Source organism: Kryptolebias marmoratus, linkage group LG23 (assembly GCF_001649575.2).
Source record: "Kryptolebias marmoratus isolate JLee-2015 linkage group LG23, ASM164957v2, whole genome shotgun sequence".
Classification (NCBI taxonomy): Eukaryota; Metazoa; Chordata; class Actinopteri; order Cyprinodontiformes; family Rivulidae; genus Kryptolebias; species Kryptolebias marmoratus.
Window position 1 is genome coordinate 16,714,908 of NC_051452.1, and position 11,686 is coordinate 16,726,593.

Genomic DNA, 11,686 nt, shown 5'->3' on the forward strand with positions numbered 1-11,686 from the left:
GCAGCGGCTTTCTGCGTGGCGCGGCGTTTTTTACCATGAGTGCTAAAAGATGGAGACGCATGCAGTATCAAACTCAGGGTCGCAACAAGTAGAGACAGCTAGCAGGCAGCCCAAGAAGAAAGACTTTTACCAAAACGAGGGGGACGTCTGTGATTTGGTTCAAGAAGTCCGACACTGAGCAGAAAAAGGTAATATGCTAACTCTGCTAATGCTAACTCTGCTATTAGACTGTTTTCTCATCTGACGCCAACACAACAAACCTCTTCTATCACTTAAAAAAGAACCACAAAAAAGAATATTTAACAATCCAAAAAGTGCAAGGTCAAACAAGTTGTAAAAGAGCCGGGTAAAGTTGCGAAAAGTAAAACTATAGTTGGCCGAAGATAATGGTATCTGTTGTCATTCGATACTGTTACGCTGTAACAGGTACATTTATATTGCTGCACTAAAATGCAGCAGATCTCACTTGTGAAAGTTCAGTTAAATGTCACTTCGAAATAAAGCTTGAAAAAGGTAAGAAATTAGATTATTTTTATCATATTTTTCAGAGAATATCTGACAACGTGCGTAATTGGGGTATATCGTGATATATATCGTTATCGTGATATAGGATTTTTTCCATATCGCCAGCACTATTATACACTATCAAACTTAAATAAATATCATTCAGTAACATATCAGAATAAATACTTAATTTGTCACCGTATATTTTGCAAAGCAATTCTGTCCGTATTTTGTCCAGCTCCAGGTTAATTTATTCTTTCAGTACTTCTTGTTTGGTTTCTGCCACCCTGTGCGCTGCCCCAAAAATGCAATGGGTCTATATGTATATCTGCACTGTGCTCCATTCAGTTTTACCTTAACCAAAACCAGTCTCCCAGTCCGTGCTGCTGGTAAAATACCCTCATAGCATGATTCTTCCACCACCATGCATAACTGTTTTTTATGTTAGTCCCCATGTACTAACTGAACTACAGAGTGCCAGCATCACTGAAACCTGACATTGCCCTTTTATGACTGGTTTTGCTTGGTTTTAGGCATAGAGTTCAGTCTTCCTCTAGTGGAGAGTGAGAAGAAGAGCAGGGAGCACCTGGAAGATGAAGAACACGAAGAAAAAGAAAAGACGTAAGCCTTTTATTTTTCTACCCTGTCTTCACTGTCTGTTTAACAATATTGCACCACAAATCTGAATTTGTATTCCTCAACTACAAATTGGTTTAAGATTTTCTAAAGCATTTACACATGTTTGAAATGTAGATGCTGTGATCAGGAAGATGTGGAAAATAATAAAGATCAAGGTGACAGCTTTTTGTGGCTAAAGGAGATGGGACTCCAGGACAAAATCAGGAAACCAGATGGAATCAGCATACAGCTGTATCCTGCTCCTTCTAGTCTTAACTAACACAACTTTGTTTTCAAGCTACATGAATACAATTATTTAAAGCTCCTTAACCACTTTCATAGCCAGAAAGAAGCTCAGACCACATCTCTGGACCATAAACCAGAATCTGTTGTGTGTATAGAGGGATCACACACTTTCAACCTCATCAACTTCCTCATCAACTGTAAGAGTCTGGTGGCTGCCACCGGGTCGCAGACTGGATTACCACCAACGCTGCTGGCTCCCACTGCTTTCAGAGGGGCTACCATGAACATGCTGAAGGTACTGGACACAATCTTTCAGAAACATTAGGTCCAAAACACTTAGAAAATCAATTCAAAGTTTATTTATAAAGCGCATTTCGTGCACAAAGCAACCCAACGCACATATACACACAGACACACTCCATTTTACTCAAGTAAAGACACAGAAGGCAGCTTCCCTTGATTTGAGAAGGTTCAAGGTATAACTAAGTTGCCATGGTTTTCTGACCAGAGTGGTCTGATCCTTGAGGTATAGGTGAACAGCTGAATCTTGTCCAGAACAGGTGGCAAGGATAAGGGACACTCTTGAGGACCAAAATGTTTACATTTTGGACCGGGAAGACAGATGGTTTGAGAGGGGGGTAAAAGAAGCCATCTATGTCAAAAGAGAGAAACCAACATTAAACAGAGGAGGAGGTCTCAGATTTCAGCTTTCAAAAACATATAATGGAGCTTTAAGCCTGATTCCCAGTCAGTTTCACACCAATCAGGACCTGCATTCATGTGACCAGAGTGGCCCATCAGTGAGTCAGACAAACAAGGACCCTAACGAGCCTCTATTGTTAAGAAAGTGAGATCCATCTGCATGTGAATCCATCTTACATCACATCTCAGCTTTAAAAGCTCAACTCCACACTCTCTATTTCTGAATTGAGAAAGCTCCTCGGATGAGAAGCGAAACGTCTTCAACAACAGAATAGAAGTCCAGTTGTTTTTGTTTTTCACCTTTTTTGGATAGTTAACATGTCTTTTATATTTTGTGGTGCAAGATCTTTTAATGCTTTATAAACAAATAGTAGGTTTTCGATTCTGCATTAAATAGGAACTCTGTTCAGAGATCTAAGAATGGGTGTAATGTGTTTGGGTTTCCTGGTACCTGTGAGAATACAAGCAGCTGCATTTTGGATCAGCTGTAGTCTGTTTACAAGACATTTTGGGAGACTTGTAAAAAGTTAATTGCAATAGTCCAGTCTATGAGTTATACAGTAAGTGCATGAACTAATTTTTCAAAGTCTGACTTTGATCAAAACTCTTTAACTTTAAGTCTCCCAAAGGCCTGTGGGGAAACGTGTTCTGGTCTGTCGAAACCAAAATTGAACTTTTGAACCACTTTTGAGAAGGTCTGTTTAGAACCAAGACAAGACTTGTTGACCAAAACATCCTCCCCATAGTGAAACATGGTGGTGGCAGCATCATGGTAAGGGCTTTTCTTCAGCTGAAACTGAGGGTTTTGTCATGGTGGAAGGAATGATAAATAGATCCAAATACAAAAACGGCAATGACTCCAAAACATTCATCAACAATAAAATAGCCTTTTAAAAAAATGATTGTTTTGGTTTTCCTTGCCACAGTCTCAACCTCAGTTTGTGGGGTGATCTGAAAAGGGCCATGCACGAGAAATGACCTCACAATCTGAGGTTGAGCACTTTTGGAAGAAACAGTTGGCAAAAAATACTAACTCAGAGTGTGACTGCTGATGAACTCATGGAGTTAAAGCAGAAGGTGCTTCATACAGAGTATTAGTTTAAGGGTGTGCATACCTATGCAACCAGCTTATTGCATCTTTTATTTTTGTACAGGATACCCTGTATGTCTAATTAAAGGTTATTTTTAACACCTCAAAATATTGTATTTTAACAGAAGTGTGTAAACTTTTTATACCACAGTAGTAATTTTGCAAAGGTTTGTAATGAATGTACACGTAAGTTCAGCATCTGTGTGATCTTGTTTTTCAGGGCCGCACTATGAATGTGAAGAGCCAGGTTGGTTCTACTCACCAGAACATGAGCACTCTGGAAATTACAGGTACACAACTAGCAGAGTTAAAAGTGTAGGTCACTTATTTCCTCAGTGTCATTTTAAAATTCAGTCTTAGCGGGAAACAAGGGTTCTTTCTTTGACGTAAACGTGTTGGTGGTAATTGTACTATATATACTATATATTCAATGACAGTAGAACAGTTTTATTAGCAGAAAGATGCATGAGTTGTAGGCTAAAAGTTTGAAGAAGTAGAAGGTGGTTGAGCAACTCAGCAAACTTGAGATGTTTTATTCTCTCTGTGGCAACAAGACCATAAAAACACAAAGTAACCTGACAAGATGGGCGGTCTTTAATTGTATACATTTACCATGGTATAAGAATGTGGCCACATTACTCATAAATCACTTCTAAGTGTGGTTTAGGGTCTCTCTGATCTCGTGAGCTAACTCGGGACCCAATAATCCACTTAAAAGAAGTGCAAGTGTTTTTTATGTAGTTTATGCCCCATTATAGTGTACATGATCAAAAAATGGATAAAGTCAATTTCTAAACTTTGTACAAAACATAAGAAAAATTGTGCTTGATTATGTCTTTGTTGTAACAATACTTCTTGGCAATACAAATTTTAACATTGAAAAGGCAGTTTATTTTCCTTTAAATATGCCAGGTTTGTTAGGAAAATATATTTGTGGGTTGAGCAGCAGAGCAGCAAAGCAACAAATGGCAGAGAACATCTTATTCTGCTACTGACTCTTGTTTTGTGTTGTTTATTGGCTTGAACGGTTAAAGTTTGAATAAACAAGAAATATTGTCAGTCTAACAATTTATTAATTTAACAAACCAGGCCTAAGTAGCATGTGGAATAACCATATACAGCCACAACAGCCTGGCACCTTCTCATGCTGCTCACCAGCTTGGTCACACACTGCTGTGGGATAACATCACATTCTTAAACCAGCATTTGTTGCAAGTCAGCCAGTGTGGTTGTGTTGGTCACTCTGGAACAAACAGCTGATCCTACAGGTGTTCAATGAGGTTCAGGTCAGGACTGCAGGCAGGTCATTCCATCCTTTCTGCTGCCAAATTCTGGAGGTAGTCTTTGATAACTCCCGCTCTGTGAGGGCGAGAGTTGGACAGAGTTTGTTTACAAACTGTGGAGATATGGGATTGCTACTGGTTACTTATGCCTCTTTTACACGGGCCCTAATTCAGAAGTCCGGCTCTACTCCACTCTACTCGGCTTGATAAAGAATGCATTGTGTTCACACCGGCCAGCTTGGTCGATAGCAGAGGAACGCCTCCTCGTGTTGCGGGGGGCGGGGCCGCGCCCCGGGGGGGTGCACTACCGAAACTTAGTGCAAGTTGTGTAAACGATGAAAGCGCTATGGGCAACGTTGGCCCTGTGTTGTTGCTGTTTTTTAAACTTATGGTGATTATCCTGAGACTTCAGGAAGAGAGGCGCAGTGAAAGAAATGCTCTGGATGCCGCGATTGTTGCGCGGAGTAGGACAGCTGTTATCCGCCGTAGATTTCAGGCTTTACAGCGCCTTCAGCTGGGGGACAGACGGCATAAACATTGCAGGGTAAGCTAACGCTGTTGTTTATATTCCTACCGTTCGCACTTTATGCTTGCTTCTGGTCACACCCACGACCAATGAGTGAACAGGAGCTAAGCTTGCGCCGCCCACAAAGCAGGGCTGGCCCAGCTGGCCCTACTCCGAAGCAGGGACCAAGGAAGCAGAACGAAAAAATGCAGATGTGAACGCCGAGTAGAGTGGAGCCGGGACCGTTAGGGTCTGTGTGAAAGGGGCAACAGGTACCAGAAGCTCAAAACAAGAGTCAATAACAGAATTAAAGCTGCAAGCAGCGTTGGCGGCCCTCGCAGCTCAGCGCCGCTTCGGCCTATGGCGACCGCGGGAGCTCTTGCAATTGCGGGAGCTCTGGCGACCGCAGTCTATGCTCTCGCGCCTTTCCTGCACCGTCCACTAGGTGGCTTTTACAGCAAATGTCCCAAATTGCCTTCAGTCAGGATCAATACCAGTNACTCAGCAGGTTATCAGCAGGTTAACAGTTTCACTCAGCAGGTTATCAGGTTAAGTCAGCAGGTTAATAGCAGGTTATCAGGTAAACTCAGCAGATTAACATGGTAACTCTGCAGGTTAAAAGTTTCACTCAGCAGGTTAACAGTTTAACTCAGCAGGTTAACAGCAGATTAACCTGGTTGACCCATCATACCAGGTCAAGTTTTCTGCAGAAACATTCAGTTAAAATAACTGAATTGTTTTTCTTTCAGCAGTTTTTGTTCTTAAACTGGTTTTAAATCCACACAGGTCTGGTACCGGTCCATCAGAACCGACCCGGGACGTGACCAAAACCTCACCAATGAAATCTGGACTAAAAAAAAAAAAAAAACTCCAGAAGAAGAAACGGGTCCAGGCGTGACGACGACCAACTTTCCTCAGAATTCGAGGACAGCAGAACCTGACCCTGGCCTTATGTAACCGGGTTTGATGGAAACCAGTTCTGAAGCTCAAGGACAACAGAGCCTCTGGTTCTGCTGACACATGGACGGGTTCTGGGCCCACGTGCCGTCTGGTTTTCCTCCACCACCTCGCAGATAAAATCAGCACCAGGAGGATGAGATTCCTTCAGATTTCTCAGAATATTCAGGGTTTCGAGACGAAACGTGACGAGTTCTTTTGTTTTTCTGCAAATTATTCTGTTCTTAGAGTCCGACCCGATGGGAGGAGGAGGATTTGTTCTGGCAGGAACCTGAACCTGTCTGTGTGTCGGCCAGGAGCAGAGGGACAGTTTTATTCTCTGGTTCTGCAGCTTCTTTCATTCATCCGAGGAGCTCTCTGTATGCAGACGAGCTGTAAAGGTTTCTGTTTGCACCTTTTATCACCTCATGGACTGAGACTCATTTGTCTCAGAGCTGCAGATTATCTACAGTCTGTCAGGATTTATTCTTACTTTCTTACAGGAGTCTGTTCCTCTAAAAGGCCTCAGAGCTGCAAGACTCTCTCAGAAACAGGATAAAAGACAACAGGGGTCACCTGGATCCAGGATTTCCATAAAGACAAAACAGGAGGTTGACCTTTGACCCAACAGAAAACAAAGCTCTTTGATTTAAAGGTGTTTTTAGATTCAGTGTAAAAGTATTATGTAACCGTCCTGAAGCTCTTTAGTGATTTAATTAATATAAATTTAATCAGAAGTATTTTAGTCTAATAAATAAATCATGTGGAATATTCATGGTTTTTAATCCAAATCTATGTAAACACCCGAGTCTGTGTTGCCTTCACTGACATCATGTAAAAGATATTAGGCTGAGAAGTCATCACCTCTGGGGCTGTTATCAATCGTCAGCTGTTTCCAGGGTTTCCCCCACTCGAGCAGCACTCGTCCTTCATCATGTCAGCTCGTTACCCCTCCTCCTCTTCCTCGCCAAGTTTCCTAAAACAAGGGAACCCCGGGTCAAGAAGCAAAGCTGGGATTTCCTCCGCATCATAACTCATCTGTCGGAGGAACTCCGGGGAGGAAGACGACAAACTGAGAAACGAAGGAACAAAGATTTTTATCTGATGTGGAATCCAGATCAGATCATAAAGTAAAGTCTGATCCTTTATGAGACAGATGTGACTCGTACCGCAGCATCCACAGCTGAGATAACTCACTCAGCTGCAAAACAAACCGATTCCCCGGAGTCAAGTCCCCATAAGACCCGTCTACACACACGGTTCAAGTCCAGACCTGACAGATACCAAGTCAGGACCAACACCTACAGAGTCCTGACTCAGGTCAGACCAGCTGAGAGTCATGACGAGGGACAGGAGACTCGACAGGCCGGGGGCAAAGTAAAAAACCAAGAAGAACCTCTCTGTGTTTCAAGTCCAAATCTGACAAACACTGAGTCAAAACCCAAGAACTGAGTCAGCTCCTGTGAACGTTTCGGAACCAACGCAGCTCGTTTCTAAGGAGCTGATGTTCCTCACAATAAAACAAGTTATTAACAGAAGTAAAAAATGGTGAAACACATTAAAAACATCAGTCAAGTTAAAATCATTGATGTAAAATGGATCCAGATTTCAACCAAGAGTAAAAACCTGAAACTGCAGCAGAGTCTGAAAGAGGATAAAACCTCTAAAGTTGTTAAATCTGCAGGCAGGAACCAGAAGAACCAAGGATTCAGAGAACAACCATGACGCTGTCAGGGAGACCAAACTGTTAAACCTGGAGCTCACAGGAACAAGGAGACACAAAACTACCAACTAAAGACAGGAAAATAAACCTTCAATAATTAATCAACACAACAAACCAGCTGGGTTCTGTTGTTGTTGACCAAAGGTTCTCCACCAAGTAAGAACAGACCTGAAACTCTGCTGCCTGAACGTCTCAAACTTCAGATAAAAACTGTTCTTTAAATATAAGAAATAATAAAAACTCTACCTGCTGTGATTTCCTCAGCCAGAAACACTCGTCCTCCTCAGCCTCCTGTTAGGTGTGTTAATTAAAGCTGCAGGTGTGTCTCACCTGTCCAGCACCTGCCAGGATCCAATAAAGGATCCAGTTCTGAAATTCTCTGTTAAACACCTGGATCTCCTGAGGTTAAACCAACACATCCAGCCTCCTGAGGTTAAACCAACATGTCACTCTCCTGAGGTTAAACCAACAGATTAGACAGGAACCAGGAGTCTGATAAAAGTTTTATTTTGTTTCATAAAACAGGAGTCGAGGTAAAAACCAACAAGGCTTCTCGAAGCTACAGTGGAACGTTCCTTTCATAAGAACCAAAGAAGGTCCACTTTTCACCACGTCAGGATTAAATCAACAAATAATTTCTAAAGTTAGGTCCAATAAAACCCCTGAGGCAGGACCAGGAAAGTCCTGGACCAGGTCGAGTCAGCTGGAGTCCATTCTGATAAGAGTGAGATGAAACACTGCTGAGAAAGATTCAGTGGAACCGAAAACAGACGAAACTTCTGCGAGCGCTGGGAGAACTCGACCCAAAATCAGGTTTCTGGCTCCGAGAGACGAGCCAGGAAACAGAACGGAGAAATGTTCTGATGGGTGAAGAATGATAAACAGATAAAAGAGGAACGGAGAACGATGTAAAGTTCCTCTGAGTCTTTATCAAAACATGGAAACACGAGAGGAAGGAACATCTCACTTCTTTAACTCTCTCCATCCAAACAGATGTTCAGAGCAGAACCGCTGCAGGATCCAGCCCAAGAACCCCCCCGAGACCAAACAACTTCCTGCATGGAGCAGGAACGACCGGAGAACCTTCACACACAGATACATGGACCGGGTTTTATCTGGGTCAAACCCATAAAACTCTGAGCCAAAGAACAACAAACAGAATCAGCATCATCTCAAAGAAAGGATGAAGGTTTCAGTCAAACACAGGAAAACTCTCAGATTTAATCAGTTCAGTCTGATTAAGTCCAGAGTCCGGACAGGAGAGTCCTCAGGTCCTCTGAACGGACTCAGAGGATCCTTTAGGACCTGCAGACCTGTTTAGTCCCGGTCTTTAAGGAGCTCCTCTCAGCCTCCCAAACACAGCGTGATGATTTCAGAACCTGAGCATCTTTGCTCAGGTTTCAGCGCTGCCATGTTTTCACGGGGCTCATGGTCGGACCCTGGAATAAACCCTGAAGCTGAAGTCCCTTCAGTCTCAGACAGAAGGAAGGATCTCTGAGCTCCTGCTGAGGCCTGGGACCTTCCTGAGAGGAAGGAGGATCCTCTTCATGCACGTGAAGCTAAATCAGGAACAGGAAGCCCTCTGAACCTCTGTTGGCTCCCAACGTTTATCTGGGATCAGACAGACTCTGGAGGGGAACGTCTGGACCCGTCTTCAAAGGTTTCCAGAGGACTGAGATGTGTCTTTGTTAGGGATGGAGGTTTTATCTGCTCCACATCCTGCCATAAGTCACCGTCTTCCTGCCGCTCCGACTGAAACCGTTCCAAGGTTTTCCCCAGAAGAAAGCCTGGAACAGAGGCCTGCAGTCCGGTCCTGGTTCTGGAGGGTTTGGGACCGCGTGTCCTTCGAGCTGAACTCACTTTATGAAAGATTTTAGTTTCTCAAACAAAACGAATCACGAGAGCGCTGAGTCAGCATTCTTACTTCCTGTTTCACATGGATTTCAGAATAAAACCATTTAAAGGTTTGTGTTATTTGACAAACCTTCAGGAAGCTGCGGCACTTGTTTCTGTAACTTTATTTACAATATTTTCAGTTTCTTTCTGAAACTTTATTCTCTTTAAAATCAGCTTCAGCTGCTGCCTCTGCTTTTAGCTTCTGTGCTCATTTAGCTTTTAGCTACAGTTCTGCTCATTTAGCTTCTGACGGCTGTTTTGTTAATTTCTTTAGTTGTTATTGAGCGTTATCTGATGTATTAATTATTGACATAAAGGTAGTTTAAGGAGTGTTTATCCTGCAGAAAGGTCAAAGAGTCATTTTAACAAATGTAATAAAACTTTCTGTTTTTCAGGTTTCAGCTCCTTCAGTTTCAGAAAGCTCAGACTTTGTTTCTGTTAAACCTTCAGGGTGTTAGAAAAACATTCTTCATGTTTGGAGGAGTCCATGTTGATCCCTCCAGCAGCTGCTTTGGCCTCTAAAGTTACAGACAAATGTTTCAAACTTTACAAAAAAAAAACCCTCAGAACTATTGGACACTTTCTCTTGTTTAGCTTCAGAAAGGAAGCAACACCTGTCCAGTAACTACAGTAACTGAAACTGTGTACAGTTACTGTAGTTACTGTAAAGTTACTGTAGTTACTGTAGTTACTGTAAAGTTACTGTAGTTACTGTAGTCAGTGGAAGCTGGTTTCTTGGTTCTGAGGCTTTTCTTGGTCCAGAACTGGGTCTAAATGTTTCTGTTAGCTCATCGTCTCCCTGAAACTCACCGCTTGTCCCGGGTTCTGAGGACTGGATCGGACCGGTACCTCCGGGAGCCTAACCAGTCTTACATAACGGGCTGAAATGACAGCACGCAGGTTTCCCTCCCAACAGAAACATTTCCCTGGTTGCCATGGTGACGGCGCACACAGCAGATCTGCGGTTTCCGAGCTGGAAAATGATGTAATCCGTCACTACACCGGAGCCGGTGTTCCTGACACCGGGGACAGGGGTTTAATATGTTGTGCTCAGATGGACTCTCCATTCCCAGTATTCCCAGACTGAAGATCCTCTGTGTCTCTGGGAGACGAGCAGCGCCGGCTCCTGGCCCGCTGTCGGGTTTTTCCTGACTGCGAACCTTCATTAGGTCATCCACGGATGGCAGGATGGGAAGTACCTCAGTCTCCTGAGCTAATGAAGGATTCGTACCGGTCACCCAGGAAAGTGCTGACTCATGTTTCAGTTCTGATGAAACGCTCCACAGAGGGGAACTGGTTGGGCTTGAGAGGTTGGACCAAGAACTTATATGTATGGACAAAGTAAACAGATGTTTGATGAAATCTAATGAAGCTGCTGGTGCTGAAAGGTCATGTGACTTTGTTCCAGAGATCACATTATCAGATCAGAGGACCTCCACGGTTCTGTTCTCACACGGTTCTCCACCTCCCACACAACCCTCCGAACCCCCGAACCTCTCACTGACAACAACCAGCGGGAAAATATGGCCTCCCTTCATCCACAGCAAGCACTGATGATGCAGTGAAGAACTCAGATCCAGAATCGGCCTTGTCATCCACCAGGACCCTCCGGGACCAGGAAGGAGGACACTCATTCTTGACTCTGAGTTACCTCTGATGCTGCTGCTGATGATGATGATGATGGTGGCAGCATCAGATCAGATGGATAACAGAGGTGGCAGTAAGGACACACTGCTGGTCCTAGGTCAGTCAGGTCTGGATACAAGATGATTCGGTGAAGAACGGACTCAAGTTGACCCTGAGCTGTTGGAACTGGACCTACAGATCTGGTAGGTCAGAACTGGGTCAGGGTTGATGTTTGAGCTGATCCTTGAATGTTTGAGGAGCGATTGGACGACCTGGCTGACCCTGGGAGGACCTCAGGATGACGCGGTCCATAGACCCACGTGTCACGTGTGGACAGGTGTTGTCTTATTGAAAGACTGGAGCAGGGTTCTGTCTCAGGTCTCAGAAGGGGTAAGACATGCAGATCCAGGATGTCACTGATGTGGAGCGGTGCTGTCAGAGTCCCTGAATCCAGACCAGAGGTGACCTGAAGACAGACCTCATGACATCAGGAGGAACTCTGACGTGTCCCGCCTGAAGACAGACCTCATGACATCAGGAGGAACTCTGACGTGTCC

The 11,686-nt window shown here is 43.7% G+C and overlaps 1 protein-coding gene across 2 annotated transcripts in view; it reads left to right on the forward strand.

The window, feature by feature from the left end:
- The window catches only part of LOC108246683 (DNA replication fork stabilization factor DONSON), a gene marked incomplete at its 3' end in the record, with an annotated part of 22,272 nt that extends 18,822 nt beyond the window's left edge, over positions 1-3,450 (forward strand). For both annotated transcript variants that reach the window (XM_017434344.3, XM_025010118.2), the window contains 4 exon segments: positions 1,038-1,125; positions 1,258-1,374; positions 1,465-1,663; positions 3,381-3,450. In XM_017434344.3, coding sequence (XP_017289833.2) covers positions 1,038-1,125; positions 1,258-1,374; positions 1,465-1,663; positions 3,381-3,450 — 474 coding nt within the window.
- Between the last annotated feature and the right edge of the window lie 8,236 nt (positions 3,451-11,686).